The sequence below is a fragment of the Fringilla coelebs genome (genome assembly GCF_963513975.1).
Source record: "Fringilla coelebs genome assembly, chromosome: 1".
In the NCBI taxonomy this organism is placed as follows: Eukaryota; Metazoa; Chordata; class Aves; order Passeriformes; family Fringillidae; genus Fringilla; species Fringilla coelebs.
In genome coordinates, this window is record NC_140028.1 from 102,568,837 (window position 1) to 102,588,645 (window position 19,809).

Below are 19,809 nucleotides of genomic sequence, written 5' to 3' on the forward strand. Positions count from 1 at the left end.
TCAAATCATGCCACTCAATTTTAAATCTCTTGATCTCTTATATTCCTGTTCATATAAAAAAGCTATCTCAAGTGAGCCAGTTTACTGCAGTGGTTCTTAGCAGTTTCTCTTTAGTGGCTGAGCTTGCACTTTGTACTTTTGGAAAGACAGGTATATGGCATGAAATGTGATCTCAACTTTCCCATTAAGGCAGAGAGGTTCTGTTCCCTCTCATCTGCAGAGCAGTGATGCCTGTCGTCTCTTCTTCTCTCTGAAGTGACTTAATTCTTCTCATCTTCTCAGTGTGAACAATTTCAGCCTTTATGGTACCTTTCAGCATTTTCATACAGTGCTCTTGCTCTTTTCATTGCCTTATGCATTTTGAACATGTTCACAAATCTGACTTCCCCCTCATGCCACTCACCATCTTTATTCAATTAATTAACAAATTTCTTTCCTCTGTTTTACTTGTACTGAGTTCAGGCCAATACCTGGGAAGGTGAATATATGAATACATAAATCAACAGCATGGACTGTTTGCTATGAACTCAGGCACGTGGTAAAGAAATTTTGTGTTTGATATCCAGTAATTTACTTAGAGCAACCTATACTTTGTACAGAGAACGATTATACAGCTGACAAAGAAACTTTGGGTTTTGTTTGTGCCTTGACCTGAATGGTGTTAACTCCTATCTCCTTGTTGTTACGGTTTTGCATTTGTAATGCTGCCAATGACTGCAGAGGCACAATCTCCTAGAACAGTGTCATCTGGTGGTGGTTGTAAGTCACAACATCTAAATAGAAAAGTAAAATTAGCAATCAGATCAGGCTAGAAAAATGCTCTGATTGTCTCTTTTATTTAGATTAAAGCTTTTAGAGTTCAAATCACAGGACTATAATGAATTCACTTTGCACAACTACTTCTCATTCTGTAGGTTGCAGGTATAATGAGTTGCCACAATTTTCACTGTCAGGTAATGTGCTGTGTTTTGTATCAAAGTAAAAATCAAAATACTTCCAAACTGAAATTACCTCTGCAACTGTGCATGATATACTCCCTGAGTACTTTAACATCAACAACAGTATTTTGATTTTTATGAGTAGGAGTAGAAACTGCAAATATTACTAAATGCAACATTCTGTAAACTGTGTGCAAAGAACAGTAGTTTGTACATAAGCTCTGGAGAGTAACTCCTGTTACATGATCAGTGCTCCTTTATTCTTAGTTTTTTTTTACTTTATTATCAGTTCTTGTTAATTTATTTTTACAGTAATTTCTTCAATGTCAAATATTATCCGGGTGGAATAATAGGATTGTTCAACAGTGTTTAACAGCATGATGATGTAAAGAAAAATTCAAACATGGAAAACCACCTTTCCAAAAAAAAAAAAAGAAAAAACATTAAAAAGTTACCAGAAATGTTACATATGTTATGTTACACTTTTCTATATCTTTTAATATTTGTATTGGATAACTGGATTGAAAGAACTAGCTGCTAGCATATTCATATGTCTGTCCTAAAGTATTTGAATTTGAATGTGTGGGAAAGTGTTTTGAAAGTCATATTCGTAATTTATGCCCATGGCTCTTTTGGGACTTCCAGAAAGCTACAGTCTTAGACAGCATTAAAAAAAATAGATGAGATTGGCTAAAGACTTTACGCATCAGTAGGCTGAAGTCTTTAGACATCAATAGGAATTAAGATGGTTGAGATAGTATCAATACTTCCAGTAATAGAATTGCTTGTTATCTGAACTTGAAGAAGCACTCAGTGGGATTATTTGAGTTTAAAGTTAAGCAAATTGCTCAGCTAAGAGCAATCTGAATGTTTGTGAGCGATCTGAAGTAACTTGCAACATAAAACTGTGCAGCTTCTGACTGTCTATATCTCCCTTGCAGCAGCTCCCGTTCTCAGGGGAAACTCAGCACAGTAAGTCAGCAGAAATGACTTGCTCTTTTGCCAGGTTAGCTTTTTGCAGACTGAACATGCAGAAATGACTAAGGAGATGGTCTCACAAGCACTGAAGCTAAAAAAAGGCAAGGAATGAGATGGCAGGCATGTGTGGGCTGGTGTTGCTGACAATTAGAAAAATCTAGACTGGCATAAGAATAGTCTTTTACTCAACACCCTTTCCCTTAATGACTGCTACAGACTGAATTTAAAGAGATCTTTATTCTTAATTACCTACCATAACCAGTGCCTTTTGCAAGTATACATTTATCTTTTGCAGAGAGAACCATGATGTTATATTTCTCTTTTTTAATCTGTTAACTAGTGTACTTAAGGAATATATAAAATGGAGGGGCATATCTTCCCTTTTAACTACTTCTTTTAATTTTTCAAATAAATCTGCTGGATCAGATCAACCTTTTAGAAATAAGGTATCATTCAGGTAAGTATAGAATTTTGACATTCTGTGTGTAAAAATGTAATTTGAGACATTTTCCCCAGGATTTCTGTGGGGTTTAGCGTAAATGCTTTGTATGTCTCAATATGTTTCAGTCAAACTTGCTCAGATGCTAAAACATTTAAATCTCATTTAGAAGGCTTATGATAGAGTTTTGCAGAGTTATCATACATATCTTGAGAATTTGGATACTGCTGCTTAATGTGGGATTCCACTTTGTGGAAGTCACATAGCTATGTATCACAAAAGATACCAATTCAGGAACACAAAAATTCACATTGATTTTTTTTAAATGCCACCAATCTATATATGATTAAATGATATATACAAATATTATTTCATCTCTTTCTAAAACCCAGGTTAGGCACCTCCTGTGAAGAACAGGAGGTGATTAAGTACCTTGAAATTTACATGACAAAAGACCTTGCAGTAGTAAAAAGAGTCCCCTAGAAAATATCAAATTATCATATGATTACCAGATTACTGTTATTGCAACCCATTATCAGAGTTTCAACTAATAAATCCCCTTACCATTTTCTGTAGTAATTAAGAATTTAGTGTAGGAAAAAATGACTTATTTTATCATAGTTTCTCATCTCAGATTTGTTCTATTCCACTCAGCCTTTAGTCCTACAAAAACATCAGTACATGAGAAACACTCACAACTTACCATTTCAAGCTTTAAATTTTCCAGGGAAATAATACAGAGCTCTCTTTTGTGTTGTATAAATTTTGGGAATAAATTTAAAATGCTGTGTTTTTCTATTTGATAGCTACAGGAGCAGGTATCCTTTCAATTATGCATCTGCCCATCAAATTCACATACTACATCTAGTGACTTAGGTTTAAATCAGAAGAGTAATCTGAACAGAAAAAGAGAATATGAGCTAGCATTTGTAATAAAGAACATAGGTATGAGAGGGCAATGGATTTATTAGGTTATTGAAGGTTGTTAAAGGGTTTCCCAAAGCATTCACCAGGCAATACTCCTCTCACTTGATAATCTCTGAATTTTACCACCATGCTGCTGCATGCCATATTTAGAGGAAACAGAAGCTACCCCACAGAAGCAGAAAATGTTTAATTTTTATGAATGCAATAAACTTAATTGTTCATTTTATCTTATTTCCTTATGGACTGCTATTCAGATGGTTTTGTCCTTTTAGTTCTGGGGACTTTTTCCTATAATTCTGTTTCAACGTACAGGAAAGAGACCCTACAAATCTTCAAGATACTTACCTGGCTATTACAGCTTGTAGGTTCAGATGAACTTTTTTGAAGGTGTTTGAAGTCAACAGTTGTTCTCAGGAAAAATCAGTAGAGTGTGGAAGTCACTGCTGTCATCTGAAGTATGCATACAGTCTTAACAGGAACACACAGTATGCATAGAGTATTAACAGGAACACACAAGCAAAAGGGTCACTACCAGTCACAGTTTATCTACAACTAAACAGATTGTAAAAAAAAAAAAATTGTTATTAGAAAGAAAAGTTTTTTTTTCTACATTAAACAAACATAAAAATATGCTTGTTTAATGTAGAAAAAAAAAACCTAGGAAAATCAGCAGTTTATTTTTGCTGTAGATTTATCTTGATTATTTTTTTAGTCAGTGTAAAACAAATGGGAAAACAATTTCCTATCCACTCCCCCCCCCCCCCAAGCTACTTACAGATTTCAGGAGTGTATTTCAGTGAAAACATTTGTGGGCATTTGTGATTATTGCACACAGCCTCCCTAGTAGGAAGCTTTACCGAAGAACACATCGTTTCTTGCAAACAGCACCATGTATTTTTTTTTGGCTTCATACAATGTCACTGTCAACACAGTAAGTTTCAAAACAGTCCCGTTGTTGGAGAACGAATGCTGGCTCCTGCTGACAGCCCTGTGCATCTACATTCGCAGCGCTGGACACACACGCACAAACAAGGGATCTAAAGCCAGAGGTTTTAACCTTGAGCAGCCAAGAGCATTTCTGCCACAGTTTCGTGGGGACAGCAAACAGTAGCAGTAGTAGTAAACGCTGCCTTTCCACCTTCAAAGGCACTTTAGTTGTAACAGTGTATCTCAGGTTTACAAACAGAAGGCTACTCAAAAGAAAAACCTCGCGCCTTTCTTGTTAGCAGATAGGTTTCCAGGCAGCTTCAAAAAGCAACTATTGGGTATTTTTTGGTCGGAAGCTTTCACAAGCCTTAGAACCGAGCACCTTTTAGTTACCTTGCTGTCCGGCTCTTCGACTTGTGAAAGTTTGTCCTCGACACTATACTGACCGGCCCAGGAGGACTCTTAGGCGAGCACTTACAGCCCCTCAGAGCCAGCTTGCTGGCAAATCGAGCGTCTCCGTGGTGTAAGGTACGGAATCAAAACGGCTACAGCGGCGGACAGGCGCAGCGAGGCGGCAGCTTTTACCGCTCTGCTTTTTGTCCTCCCGGACAGAAACAGTCACTCCGCCTGCTACAGTCTCAGGGTGGCACCATCTCCCTCGTCCTCCGGGAGAGATGGAGCAAGTGAGGCCAGGCAACGCCGCTTCGCCCCGCCGCAGTCCGGGCGCCCAGGGCCGCTCAGGCTGCACCTCCGCCAGGGCTGTGGCAGGAAGAGCGCCGCGCATTGCGTTTGAAAGTTTGTGCCTCGCCGCACACCGTGCCGGCCCAAGCGCTCGGCTCCACGTTGGCTGCGCAGGCGCAGCGGTCGCGGCCGCCTGTGCCTCGCGGAGGGGGTCGGAGGGCGGAGCGGCGGCGGCTGCACGGGCCGGGGCGAGGCGAGGTCGGTTCCGCCGCCCCCTGGATGCCCCTTGCCGCCTGACCAGTCGGCCGGAAGCCGTACCCTTGTCCCCTTCTCCCTCCTGCCACCATGTTCAAGAAACTGAAGCAGAAGATCAGCGAGGAGCAGGTGCTGCCGCGCGGAGCGGGCGGACGTGCCAGCTCCCTCCCGCCGCAGGTACGGCGAGGAGGGGCCGCTGGGAGACGTGTCCGCCGGACCGTTGTGGGCGCGTGTGACGGCCTTGCACCTGGCGGGGCAGGGCCGCGCTTCGACCGGGGAGGCCTTGGTGTCCTGCGGGTCGGCCGGCCAGGCCTGTGCGACGCGACCCTCCCGCGGCTGCGGCGGCGGGGCCGGTCCGACCGAAGGCTCCGGGGTCGGTCGGCTGGCGGAAATCGCTGCCACGGTCACTGTCAGCGCTGGGCGGCTTCGCTAGAACTTCGTCATCTAAGTTTTTACCGATACTCCTCCTGCTAGAAACCGTGCTTCGTTTTTTCCACTCTACAAAAGCTGTCTTGTGGAAGAATGTAAAAGCCATCTCTTGCCTGAACATACAACAGAATGAAACAGAAATGGGCTTCTTCCTTAGCATTTGAAGTAATGATACTTTCACGGGTGGTGAATAACAATCCAGCATTGAGTTCCCTAGTTATCCTTTTCTTTCATCTTAATGCGTGTTCTTTCAGTTCTATACGTCCCTTCTGTTAACGTCTTTTAGAGGGGTGGTTTGCTTAGTTCACCCTTATTCTTGCATTTCTTTAAACTGTAGATTAATTGAGAATATAGTATAAATCTGAGAACAAGGCACTTATTTATTTGTTCTAGTCATAATTTAATTGGCCATTTTCCTCTTGTGTGTACTTTCTTTCACTAAGTTATTATAAATGTATTCTAGTAAAGGCTATTTTTAAGTGATAATAATACACACCAGATAGGACATGTGTGCAGAGTATCTAAGTGAAAGTGGCCAAAAAAAAGTTGTGATGATTTCATGCATGTGTCAAAGCAGAATAAACTCGCTCTTCACAAATTTTGGGTAGAAAGACTTCAGCAAGTTAACTTCCTATTGGCAAAGTCTGCTGATAATGTCTTCCTGTGTCTCATTGCTAGGTTAAGTGTCCTGTGTATCTTGGAATTGAAAAGTATAAAAACTAATATAAACACTGAATCTGTGAATATTAAGCTACAGACAGGTAATTTAGTTAATTTGAGAAATAGCTGATTAGTTGCTTGGGCTTGATCTGAGTGTAATTTGAACCGCTGGGAGATTTGGCACTGCATAGTCACAGTATTAGACCATGGTTTCAAAATTGCTGACAGTTATGTTCTATTCTTTGAATCACTCATTTGTGAAATAGAGGTAAGATTTTTGGAAATGGATCTGTTATGAAGTTTTGTGTAGCTTGTTGAGTTTTACTTTAAGGCATTCCATAATATTCATTCTGTGCCTTCTCTAGTTAGTGAAGTATGTTTGTATTAATTTAGAGTGCTGTCTTAATTGCCATATGTGGTGAGCTTTCAGTGCAGTGTAAAAGAGATTGATCTTGCTCTTTCTGTTTTCAATGTGCAGCAGCTAAATTATGATACCTTTCACACAGCATTGTAATCCACTTAGTTCAGGATATTTTAATTCACTTAATTTGGAATGCTCCATGCATGTGTTTGAATTGATACTTTCTGAAAATCATTCTACTGAATAAATATGGGCTTGCGTGCATATATGCACCCAACAGCATAGTATACTTTAGTTTTTATCTGGCTCTTGAAAAATTAACTTTGACAAATACTCTGAAACCTGATACGAGAGCTTATAGTAAATTATACCTAGTCTATAGACTTAGTCTGCTGTACTGTGAACAGAGCAGATTATGTAACTCAAGGGTTGACGTAAGTGGAAAGGCAGAAGCAAGAAATTACAACAAGACATTACAACAATTTTATTTCATGTAAAATAGTTGTCTTGCAATGTTTCTTACTCCTCAGTTGCTCTCAAGTAACACTAGAGGGAAATAGTTAAATTTGATCTTAGAAGTAAAATAAGTTTGTCTTCTCACTTCCTGTATCTCATTTGAAAACAGAGTCTATGAAGGAAGAAGTGAGGTTTTGAGGCTTATAAAATATACTGTAGTCTTGCAAAATTGTGGGATATGCTTTTTTCATTTGCTTTTATTCAAATCAGTAATTCAGATCCTTAAAATGCATTCCTTCCTGTCAAAACATTTTCAGACCAAATTTTCCTAACTCGTACCATTTCTTAGTTTATGAAACTCATGTTTGCATTAATTTTTGCTCTTTTCTTTCCTACACCCTGTTGTAGAGAGGCTTCACTCACTATGCTTTATACCCTCTATACTCTACTCATATCCCTTACTTTGAGACCTAGAACTTCACATTTGTACTTTGGTTTGTAGTGTCCAAGACTAAATTTACTAACTTAAGACTGGTGTAAACGTGGAGGTAAAATTTCTCAAGTATAACTTGAGCAATATAACCTTTTCCGAGGAGGTGTTTTTAGGCCTTCCTCTTTCATATGAATGGTTAGCTAACTGATGTCATCTGCCAAATTGAGAGTACCTGTTCCTCATAGTCTGAGGAACACATCTCTTTCTGATAGCTGACAGGGTGGAAAAAAAGCGCTATTGCAATTACAGGTGTCTTAAACTGCTACTCGTCCAAGATTGTCACTTGACAAATAGGATGAAGAAAAAATGGAGACAGTCAGTACTTTCTTTGCCTCTGTTTTTAATAGTACTGACAGACCTTGGTCTGCCTGGTCCTGAGTCAGAGGACCATGACTGCAGGAACATTAACTTTCCATTTGTGAACACGGAAATTTTAAGACAAGTTGTGTCAGTTGGACGAATGTTTATAAGTTTATAGGGCCTATGGGATTCAATCCAGGGTACTAAAGGAGCTAGCAGATGTTACAGGTAGGACCCCTCTCAGCCATCCGGGAGTCTGGGGAGGTCCCTGCTGGCTGGGAGCCAGCCAGTGTTATTCCAGGTTACTGGAAGGGCATGAGGGAGTATGCAGGAAACTACAGAGTTAACCTCAGAACCTGGAAAAATTATTTAAAAAGTCATACTGTATGCTGTTGAGAGACATTTAAAGAACAGTGCGATCATCAGACAGTCAACGTGGGTTCACAAAGGGAGAATCCTCTATAAAAAACCTTCTGCAGTAAGTTCACCTGCCTGGTAGACAAAGGGAAGGTGGTGCATGTAGTTTTTCTGGGTTCTATAAAGGCTTTTGGTACTGTTCTTCCCAGTATTCTTCCAGACAAGTTTTCCATCAGTGGGATGAGCAGGTGTGCAGTGCACTGGATGAAGAATTGGTTGAAGTAATTCCAGGCACAAGTCTGAAGTGGGGGAGGAGTGGCTGGAGAGCAGCCCTGCAGAAGGGGGTTTGGGGGTGCTGGTTGGCAGGAAGCTCAACGGGATCAGCAGTGTGTGTGCCCTGGCAGCCAAGGGGGCAAACCTCATCCTGGGATGCATCAAACACAGCATCACCAGCCAGCCAAGAGAGCCGATTATGCCGCTGAATTCAGCGCTGGTGCAGCCTCACCTCCAGTACTGCATGCAGGTCTGCGCCCCTCTATTAAAAAAGGATTAAAAAAGGTCCTTGAGCATGTCCTGAGAAGGGCAGCAAAGCAGGGCAAAGGGCTGGCAGGAATGTGCTCTGGGGAGCACTGAGGGCACTGGGCTTGTCTGGTTTGGAGAGGAGGAGGCTGAGGGGTGACCTCACTGCTCCCTACAGCTTCCTTGGGAGGAGAAGTAGAGAGGGAGGTACTGAGCTCTTCTCCCTGGTACACAGCACCAGAACATGCAGGAGTAACTCAAACTGTGTCTGTCATGGGAGATTTGGCCTTAACATGAGGAAACACTTTTTTACCCAGAGGGTGGCCAAAACATGGAATAGGCTTCCTGGAGAGGCAGTCGGTGCCTTCCCCACCTTGCCTGTCAGTGTTGAAGAGGCATTTGGACAGTACCCTTAAAGCCATGCTTTAACTTTTAGTCAGCCCTGAGCTGGTGAGGAAGTTGAACCTTTCCAATATAACTATACTATCCTGTTTCAGCTCTTTCTGTTTTTGCATAAGATCAATGAATATTTGTGCTGCAAAGCTTAGTGCCACTGAAATGACTGTAAATTGACAAGAAGTCTGAATGCAGCAGTGAGAACTGAAGAACCATTAAGGGCAGGGTAAAGAGATGTGTTCATGTTGCTTCTAAGCAGTGACAAAGTGTACTTGAATGTTTCTGACCCTCACCAAACAGAAGAAAATTGATTTTCAAATAATCTTTAAAACCCTGGCATAAGATTGAGGGTAGGAATGAAAGAAGAGTCGGCTGTCAGCATTAATAGATTGGGTTTTTTTATAAATCCTATGAATGCTTTGGTATGATTGTTTTCAGCAGTACATAGAGCTTTCATGATGAATAGCTATTTGGTACTAGGTAAGCTGTTTGACTTTTGAGTAGTATTTTCAAGTTGGGACATTGGCCTACCTCTTCAGACCTGTAACTATGACTGATTTTAGAATAATTTTGATATAAAAAAGAACAAATACAGCTATCACTCCTGGTTCCAGCACTGTTCAGCTGAAAGAAATTTCAAGAAGAGATAGGGTCAAAGCATGCATGTGCTTATATCCTGGGTTACGTACCCCTGGGCCCTTCCCGCAGGTGGAACTTCTGGTCATCTGACCACTCTGGGCCTGGATTTAGGCTCCAGGGGCAGAGTATGGCACATTTCCTTTGGTGTGCCAGGTATTGGCAGCCACTGCAGAACTGGGATACAGGCCCAGAGGGACAGGTCTGTGCAGGAGGGCATCACCTCATCAAAGCAAGGCCTGACCTTCCTCTTCTTCCTGCCGCATGCCTGAAACATTTTGAGTCCACAATCCTTCCAGCCTTTCACAACACCTGATAAGAAATCTTGCTAATTACTTTCTTTTGTATAGATCTGCTTGTTGATACTTTACTACTCATTATATTTATACTGAAATTTTATATTTGAAGATTGAATGATGAGGCTGGCAAGGTAGTTTCTTTGAGTTGGTTGACTTTTTAGAACCTCAGTTTGAATGAAGTTGTAAAATTTCTGTGAATAGATGTTTAGTTCTGACAGGAACAACAAGTATAGACATCAGAAAAATACAGCAATTTCTTGTGCCTTTTTAATTTTTTAGATTCAATATTATAAATATTACAAATTTAAAGTTAATGAATTTTCTTAGTGTCATTTTTTTGTTGTTACTTTTCTAAGTTCTTGATCAGATTCTCCTCCACTTGTAAATGCTTGAATCCCTGTCAAATCACCAAACTTTTAAACCTTAAGCAACTGTAATATGTTCCTAAAATATTAGAGGCTTGTTTTTCAAATATGGTCTAAGAGGACCATAGTCAGAAATAATCAAAATAACCCATTTTGTTGTTTGTTCTTGTGGCTGATTCATGACACATTTTGGTCTGGGGACTTTTTAGTAAGGTAGAACTTGTCACAGACAGTTGTTTTCTTTAAAAAGATCTTGACTGGGTTTCACTGAGATGATATAGTTAGTAATTCTTGAGTAAATTATGATACAGAATAATTAGTTCTGGAGTTAATAGTATTATTTGTTGATACACATATCTCTCTATAGGTCCCTTCCAGATCCCCTCCATCAACTGGCAACAGAATCAGGACAGCTTCGTTTACAGATCAGAATCATGAAGGCACTTTAACACCAGACAAAGAGGTCAGTTGAGAACTTATTTTCTCTGCTTTTCAGCTTAAAAAACCTAACTTTATGTCCTTCATTACATTTTTAAAAAATTTCTCAATCTCACTATTTTCTGTGTATTTATAGATATGAATAGTCTGTTTTTTAGGTTAAACACCAAAGTGTTTAATAGTAGTAAAACAGATCTTTAAGCTGTAGTGATTACCCTCCAGATTAGGAAACGCTTTAAGTCTTCAGGTCTTAAAAATCTTACTCCTGAACTGAACTCAGTGAGGTAGTGGGACAGAGGATATATTCAGAGAGATTCACTTCGTTTTTGTCCCACTTTTGGTTGAAAAGCTAGGTGAATCCAGGTAATTTGAGGCGGATGATCCAAAAGGTTTTTACAGAGCATTTGTGATTGTTTCTGACCGTGCCAGTAATAAGTATCAAACACAAAGTTATTTCCCCCACCCCACTTTCTTTCTCCCCTCCCCCGAACTTAAAACCATCCCAGCTCCCTCACCTTCCCCCCCCCCCCAAAAAAAGAAAAAACCTGAACAACAAACTAAACTGAGTCTAAATTGTCAGTCATAAAATATAATTAAAATAATTATCAGGATGATGGGTAACCTTGACTTGCATAATAAAGCAAACAAAGAAGATAATCTGTACTTACCTTGTTTCATATTAAGTACTATGGCTCTTTTGAAGCGATTTGATTTAAAAAAAAAGGCAACAAACACAAATAAACATTTCCCTGACTTAGTGAGCATGGACATAGTCTGGTAGCATAAAGCAGGATGCTTCTGTGTCTGTGAACCTTTTCAGAGGACAGGTTTTGTCCTTGTGAGAGAATTCAGTTGCTTTGTTTTGCCACAAAAAATGATTCATTTGCTTGCAGTGGAACAATCCGCTTTAATTTTTAACATAATTTTTTCTTTAGGAGTTAATCAGCTATACCTGAAATTTACAATGGATTTTATTATGAATGCTATCAGCGATTACAGCTTGGCAGTTTGCTTCCTGCAATAATAGAAATTGAAGGGAAAGTACCTTATGATTTTGTTTTGTATTTTGGTATTTTCTAATAAATACTTATTTTCTCTACTGTGATATGTATATATGTGTGTAATGAATTCCCTCTCTCCTTGGAAAAAGATTTTCTGTTAACTGGTGCTCCAGAATGTTAGCAAGCAACATCACCCAGGATAAATTACGTACTACGTTTTTCAGTAAGGAAAGTTTTCTGTTCTTAATACAGGGTATAGAAGTAGCATATTGCCACTTGAGAACTACTACTGTGGCCTAGAAGAAGCAAAGGATTCTCCATAGCACATGCCAAGTTAGAGTGGAAGAACATTAATCTCTAAATAGACTGGTTAGACTGGAATGACCAGAGAGGCAGAAGGAGAAATAAGATTAAGAGTATAAACAGAGTAAAAACAGATGGTACTAAAGTACCATCAGATTTGCAGTTATCCTTGGTCTTTGGGGAGCTGCCATAACAGTTTTACTTGTGTAACACATCCTTTAATTAGAAATTCAAGAAGTAGTGAAGTCCTAAGGGGATGAAAATATCTTTTTTTTTTGTTGGTTTTACATCAAACGGAATATTTTACAAAAAATTAAGTTTAAATTATTAAAACAAGAAATCTAATTTCTCAAAAAAATTCTCATAAATGTTGGCAGTATGATTAAAAGCAAATAATCTTTGAAATCTCTTGGATTAGATTTTCCAAAAATTCAATTCAGTAGCAGTATACAATGCTTAAATAAGGCGCAGATATTGCATATTGTCACTGAAAATACATGCCCTGATTATATGTATGCATTAAGTCTTTTGGAGGGTATTTTTTGTGGTCTCATTTGACCAGGCAGTTTTATGTGCTGGTGTCAATGGCAATGGCATTATAGTGAACTGTTGGACAGCATTTAATACACTGAAAATATTTGGTTGAAGAGTATTGTATGCTAAAACATTTTGCAGTACATGAATAATTGCTTTCCCTTTTTACTAAAAGGGATATTTACTGAAAGCTAAGGAAAATTAGTGTTTCATAGCGTTTTTGTGTGTTTTGTGTCCTCTTCTGACCTATGTTTTAGTATGTCTTTAAATAGATCAGGTTTTTGTATTTTTACTTCTATAGTATTAAAGTTGCAAGTATCACACATGAAATCTTTGGTTTATTCTCAGAATATTTTTATAATGAAAATAATTTCAGAATTAGTTACAGTTGTAAATGACATCATTTGTTTGATCAAATAATTATAATAAAACATACATGCCAACATTTTTACTTTATATTCTACAATGAGAAGATTTAAAAAATAATATTTCAAGATTCCAAGATGCTATCAGTTTAAAATAAACCTACAACTTGTATGCTCCATTTATGTAATACCAGTTTTTTTTTTTATGCCAGTTTTCCTCTTCAGCTTGTATTTTATTTGATATATGAATCTCCAGTAGCAGTGTTATAGAAAACTCCAAAATTTTTTAATGAATAGGAAAAGGCAGATGTCTGACTAGTTCTGTATTCTCTTATTGCAAGTAGCTCGTAAAATATGATCACTTTGTGAGGTAAAACTACTTCCACAGAACTTCATCTGACAATTTGCATATCCAGTGCTTTCTGATTTGATATGCTGCTATTTGAAACAGCCCTAAACTATTAAAATATGCTTATTTAGTGAGTTTATTCTTTTCTATGGAAAAATAGTGTTCAGTTTTCAAACTGTTACCACACTGGCTTTTGAACAGGGTTGAGGTGAAATACATAAATTGTATTCACTACAGCTCCTGTAAGTTAAAAATGTTCTTTTTGTTCTACAACAGTATACTTGTTTACAAGTATACAAGGCCCAGCTGCAGAAGATAACAAAGCTGGTGCTAGTTTGCTATCAGCTGAGAGCAAACAGCTGATGGGTTGCTGTGGGTGACCTACCAGCATCCAAACGTCACTGATATCCTAGTGAGTGTTATGGAAGTGACAGCAGAGCACAATATATATAGCACTTGGACCTAAAGATACTTAGCAAAGGTACTTTTTGGTTTCACTTTACTGGTATATAATGACTGTGTTATTAAATTAGTTGAAATGTTTCTTTAACATTGGCTATTAATAAAGCATGACAAGTAAGGCTGAAATAATATTCCTTCTATACTTTGTTATTCTTTTGTCTTTTCTGTATTCATATACTTTATTTGAAGTACTTCTAAATAGGTGTTGCCATGCAAAGATGGTAGTGGTTCAGATATATGTTTTTTTTTCCTTTTTGATATTTAGGACGAATTTTTGGAGGCTGCATAAGGTAGTTTGAATCTAAACTGCTTGTATTTTACAACTCCTGATACATATAGGATGCTTAGATGCTTAGGTGTCTCATGAAAATTAAAAGCAAACCAGAAAAGACCTATTTGATTTCTGTACAACAGCTTTCTGAAAGTGCAGTTCAGCTCTCCTAGATTCTGGGACTTTCTTTATTGCAGAGAGAAATTCTTGAAATTTTAGCTCCTCAGTGTTTCCTTTTCCTTTAGGACAAATAACCAAATTTATTTATATATTTTACTCTGGGGAATAAGTTCTTTTTAAGTAAGAGTTGAAACAAAACCTTTAGCTGATAGTTGACATCTCCTTCCTTCTTGAAGTAGATGAGGAAATGGTGGCTTTTCCCTTAGACAAGTTTGTAGTCTCATCCCCTTTCTTCTGTCTTGCTGTGCTGGTATATAACATAGCAAAACTGCTCATGAACAGTTATAGAAGCTTTTTTCTGTTAACATACTACAAATACATGTATGCCATGATGCACTTAGCTAACAAGATGCATGAATTTTCAAATTTGCTTGATAACAGGCTAATACAAAATTTGGAACTACTGATTTTCTTCTTTTCTTCAAAGGGAATAATGATTACCTTTGGCAATCAAGCATACTATATACATTTAACATGTATAATATTCACCTACTGCCATCTCCAGAGCAATGAGACTTGGGCCTAACTGATCCCTGTTAAATTTTGCAGTTTCTTTCACAGCATACTAAGGTAGCTGTTTGATCTAGGAATTGCATGTACTTTGGCCTTTGCATCCCACTCACCAGAATCCTTGTGAAAGAAGATTTGAGCATGGCAGTTCTTCAGAGGAACAAGGAATAATAATACGTATAAGAACACAGTCACTTCTAGAGTTCAGAAAGTCTTTAAAGATCAAGTAAGGCTGCTTCATTTAGGCCAAACTTGTGGGCTACAAAAACTGTTCAGAATGTTAAAAATACAAAGGTTATTTAAACAATAACTGTATGTGTCCTTTGATAATACTGAAGGTGACATTATCTGGTGTTTGGCTTCATCAACCATTTTACCTCATTTGCAGCTTTCTGTCCAAGACAGAAACGTTTGTTAGTCAGTAGGATTTTACTTGCAGAAAAACAGAATGAGACTTAAATATTGTGACAGAAGATCAGTAATGTCACAGTTTGCTAAGGAAGCATTCCTCTTTGCTCATGAGCCACTCTGGTAGTCACACTCATGCCACCCTAGGCTTTTGCTGCTGGGACTGAAGCCCCTTCACCACAAGCGGCTCTAATGATCTGATGGGTGCCCCACCTGACTCCCCACACACTCATATTGAGACATACATGAGACAAGTTTCCCTCACTGCCTTGACCCAAGGTTTCCTATAGCAGAGTCCTAGACTCTGCTTCTTTTAAGAATTTTTATCGTGGTACGGCAATATAATGACAGATGGAGCTGGATGTCTCCTTTACAGACCCTGAACAAAGGAACACCTGGCTTTCATTCTATGTGCCTGTTTTAATGGTGATATTTGATCTGAGGTCTTCTCACTGTTCATTGGGTTCTACAGAGTCTCTGGGTAGCTGGGCACAGTCCAGCTGGCATGGCAAGGCTGTGCCTTTTTGTTGGACAAAGGGCTCACTGCTGGGGGTTTCAGCCATTTTCCCCCACCCAGGGCACAACATGTAACTTGCAGTGCCATTGTACACTGTGCTACCTGTACTATTTGTAGTCCTCAACAGCCTTCAGTTTATAAATTTGGTGCTTGAGATTAAGGTCAGTATAGGCTAGGGAGATTATTTACCCTGGAGTGTCACAGAATTGGTAGGCTTGGAAGAAACCTCTGGAGATTGTAGCGCTGGAGTCTCTGGGTGGGCAAGGATAGGTTGGATTCAGTCTATGTGGGGACCCTCAGCCAATGTAACTCAGCTCTAAATGCAAATGTATCCTTGGCCAGACAGCTGGACGGTGTTAAGACCACAATGAATCACATGTGTAACTGGGTGTGTAACTGGAGTTCCTATAAAAGGAGCTGTGGGAATAAACTTGAGGCTGTTTGTCACAAGAACTTTGGAGTGTGCATCATCCCTGTCTCTGACCCACACCACCCGCCCCCCCCCCGCCCCCAACTCAATGTTACAGGAGATCATGTAGTCCAGCCCTGTTCCAAGGCAGGGTCACCTAAAGCAGGTTACACAGGAAACAGATGTGTCCAGGTAGGTTTTGAATGTCTTCAGAGAGGGACATTCTATGACCTTCTGTTTTCATGTTCTGCTACCCTAAGTGTAAAGAAGTTCTTCCTCATGTTGAGGTGGAACTTTTTGTGGTTTATTTTATGGCCATTACTCCTAGTCCTGTCACTGGGCACCACTGAAAAGAGTCTGGCACCATCCTCTTGACAACCTTCTTTGAGATATTTGTATGTATTGATTAGATCTCTTCTCCGTCTTGTCTTTTTAGACTGAACAGGCCCAGTTCCTGCAGTCTTTCCATGTGAGAAAGATGTTCCAGACCCCTAATTATCTTTGTGGTCCTCTGCAGGAACCTCTCTGGTAGCTCTTTATCTTTTTTGTACCGAGGAGTCCAGAACTCCACACAACACTCCAGACGTTGTCTTATTAGAGCTGAGTAGAGGGGGAGAATCACCTCCCTCAACCTGCTGGGCACAGTCTTTCTGATGTACCCCAGGGTACCACTGGCCCTCCTGGCTGCAGGGGAACTGCAGACTCATGGTAAACTTGCAGCTGCTCCAAGACTCCAAGGTCCTCCCCTGCAGAGCTTCAGCCCCTAAGCTGTACTGATACTTGGGGATATTCTTTTCCAGGTGCAGTCCCCTTGTTGAACTTCATTAGGTTTCTTTGTGCCCAATTCTCCAGCTTATCAAGGTCCTGCTAAATGGCAGCACAGCCTTTAGGTGTATTAGCCAGTCCCCCCAGAGTATATCTGAAACAGTGTTGGAAGATCTTAGTACGATTTCTATAACAAGCTTCAAGTGTGATATGATGGTATTCTTAGGATTAGAAAAGGTTAAAGAATGACCTACATCTTTGCATTTTCTGTTTATGGTATGCTTCATCTCAGTTGATTCTAGCTTGTCTAGTTTTATTGATTGCTATACCAGCCTACTGCTGATATGCTGGTGATACATTAGGCAATATAGCACCAGATATATTTAATGTTTCTGAAGCTAGTAAGATAATTCAGAGTGGGTTTTAGGACAAATCCTGAAGCACAAGAATCCTGTGTGGTAATACTATTTAATGTTGGCTGACTAGCAGGTTACTTCTTGCTTGTTTGCAGGTGGAGATTCATAATTTTTTGGTGATTTTTAATCACCCTTTCCCTAACATCCCCACCCCAGAGTTAACTAGACCGTTAGTTCTTAAAGTTGTACTGAATAGTTGGTTGAAAAAAAAGTAAAATGCAGATAAAAACACATGTATATGTTGGAAAGCATTGAGTAGTGTCATTACAGGATTCACTAGGGGGCTCTGTCCATAACTTAACTAAATATGTACCAGGTTATGAGCTGTCAGAGTGTTGTGGTGTGACATTGGCCAGACGCCAGGCACTTAGAAAAGCTGTTCACTCACTCACTCTTGTTACAGTTGGGCAGAGGAGAGGGAAGGGAAATTAATGGAGGGTTCATGAGTTGAGATAAGAATTGGGGGAAAACACTCTAAGGGCAAAATAGGTTCAAATTTAAAGGTATAATGTAGATTTGTTATTAACAGAGTCAGAGAAGGATAACGAGAAGTAAAATAAGCATTTTAAATACCTTTCTTCCCCTCCCAGCCCCTCCCTCTTTCCCCCTAACAGCGTGGGGAGACAGGGAGAAGGGGTTTTGGTTAGTTCATCACCATTTTTCTATTTGCTCAGGGAGGGAAGTCTTTTCTCTGCTATGCTGTGGGGTCTCTCACATGGGAGATGGTCCTCTGTGAACTCCTCCAGTCTGGCTCCAATCTTACAAGCAGCAGTCCTGCCAAAACTGCTGCAAGATGAGTCCCTCCCATGGGCAAACAATCTTTCTGAAATTGTTGTGGGTCGCTCATCTGCAGGGTGCTGTCCTTTGAGGATAGGCTATTCTAGTTTGGAAGCACACTTAGGACTACAAGCAAGCCCTTAAATACTTTCATTGTTGGTCACCTAACATTGGAGAGTGGAGGATGAACTCACTCATGGGCAAATGCAGCCAGATCTAAATGTATTAAAGAAATACCACTTTTGGACCATGACTGAGTATATTCTGTCTTTGGTAGCTATTTGCAGTGAGAAACACTTGTCTTGGCTACTGAAGAGGAAATATTTTGAAATTTCATCTTCATAGAGGGCTCACTGTTCTGCCTCAGTATTGTTGTGCCTTCTTTACTTGTAAGGTTGGCTCACAGCATCACAGAATTGAGTAGGTTGGAAAGGACCTTTGAGATCATCAAGTCCAACCTATGACCTAACATCACCTTATCAACTAGACATGGCACTAAGTGCCACATCCAGTCTTTTCTTAAGCACCTCCAGGGATGGTGACTCCGCCACCTCCCTGGGCAGCCTGTTCCAATGCCTAATCACTCTTTCTTGAAGAACTTCTTCCTAATGTCCTCCTAAATGTCCTAAACCTAAGCATTTTCTGATGCAGCTTAAGACTGTCAGTTGTTTCCTGGGAGAAGAGACTGGCTCCCACTTGACTACAGCTTCCTTTGAGGCAGTTGTAGAGAGTGAAAAGATCTCCCCTGACTCTCCTTTTCTCCAGGCTAAACAACCCCTCAGCCATTCCTCATGGGACTTGTGTTCCAGACCCTTCACCAGCCTTGTCACCCTTCTCTGGACATGCTCCAGCATCTCAACGTCCTTCCTAAACTGAGGGGCCCAGACCTGAACACAGCACTCAAGCTGTGACCTCACCAGTGCCGAGTCTAGGGGAAGAATCACTTCCCTGGTCCTGCTGGCCAACTATTACTGGTACAGGCCAGGATGCCATTGGCTTTCTTGGCCATTTGGACACACTGCTGCATCACCTTCAGTCTGCCATCAGTCAGTGCCCCCAGGTCCCTTTCTGCCTGGCCTCTGTCCAGCCTCTCTGTCCCCTGCCCGTAGTTCTGCAGGGGGTTGTTGTGGCCAAAGTGCAGGACCTGACACTTGTCTTGTTAAACCTGATATCGTTGCATTTGTCTAATCAATCCAGCCCATCCCAGTTGCTCCTGCAGAGCTCTCCTACCCTCCAGCAGATTGAGATTCACACCCAACTTGGTGTCATCTGCAAATTTGCTGATGGTAGACTCAATCCCCTCATCAGATCATCAGTAAAGATATTAAGCAGGTCTAGGCCCAACACAGATCCCTGGGGGATGTCACTAGTGATGGGCCACTAATTGGACGCAAGGCCATTCATCACCACTCTCTGGGCCTGGCCATCCAGCCAGTTCTTAACCCTGCAAAGAGTGCACCTGTCCAAGCAATGGGCTGTCAGCTTTTCCAGGATTTTCCCATGGGAGATGGTGTCAAAGGCTTTGCTCAGTCCAAGTAGACAACATCGACAGTCTTCCCCACATCCACCAGGTGGAACACCTGGTCATAAAAGGTGGTCAGGTTGGTTAGGTAGGGCCTGCCCATCCTAAACCCATGCTGGCTGGTTCTGATCCCTTGGCCACCTTGTAGGTGCTGTGTGATCGTACT

General features: G+C 40.3%; 1 protein-coding gene and 1 long non-coding RNA gene across 6 annotated transcripts in view; one reads left to right on the forward strand and one right to left on the reverse strand.

Annotated features, from left to right (window-relative positions):
• Window positions 1-374: 374 nt before the first annotated feature.
• LOC311153548 lies at window positions 375-4,979 on the reverse strand. Of its 2 annotated transcripts, none has more exons than XR_014616149.1 (3): window positions 4,603-4,979; window positions 3,628-3,834; window positions 375-773 (listed from the first exon to the last, which is right to left on the reverse strand). It is a non-coding gene; the product is annotated as an uncharacterized lncRNA (long non-coding RNA). The 2 variants fall into 2 exon arrangements; XR_014616150.1 differs by lacking the exon at window positions 375-773 and adding an exon at window positions 1,089-1,353.
• A 120-nt stretch (window positions 4,980-5,099) lies between these two features.
• The window catches only part of GOLGA4 (golgin A4), a 75,329-nt gene continuing 60,619 nt past the window's right edge, over window positions 5,100-19,809 (forward strand). For all 4 annotated transcript variants that reach the window (XM_084203853.1, XM_084203854.1, XM_084203855.1 and 1 more), the window contains exons 1-2: window positions 5,100-5,322; window positions 10,784-10,879. In XM_084203853.1, coding sequence (XP_084059979.1) covers window positions 5,236-5,322; window positions 10,784-10,879 — 183 coding nt within the window. In that variant the 5' untranslated portion in view covers window positions 5,100-5,235. The remainder of the gene's footprint in view (window positions 5,323-10,783; window positions 10,880-19,809) is intronic.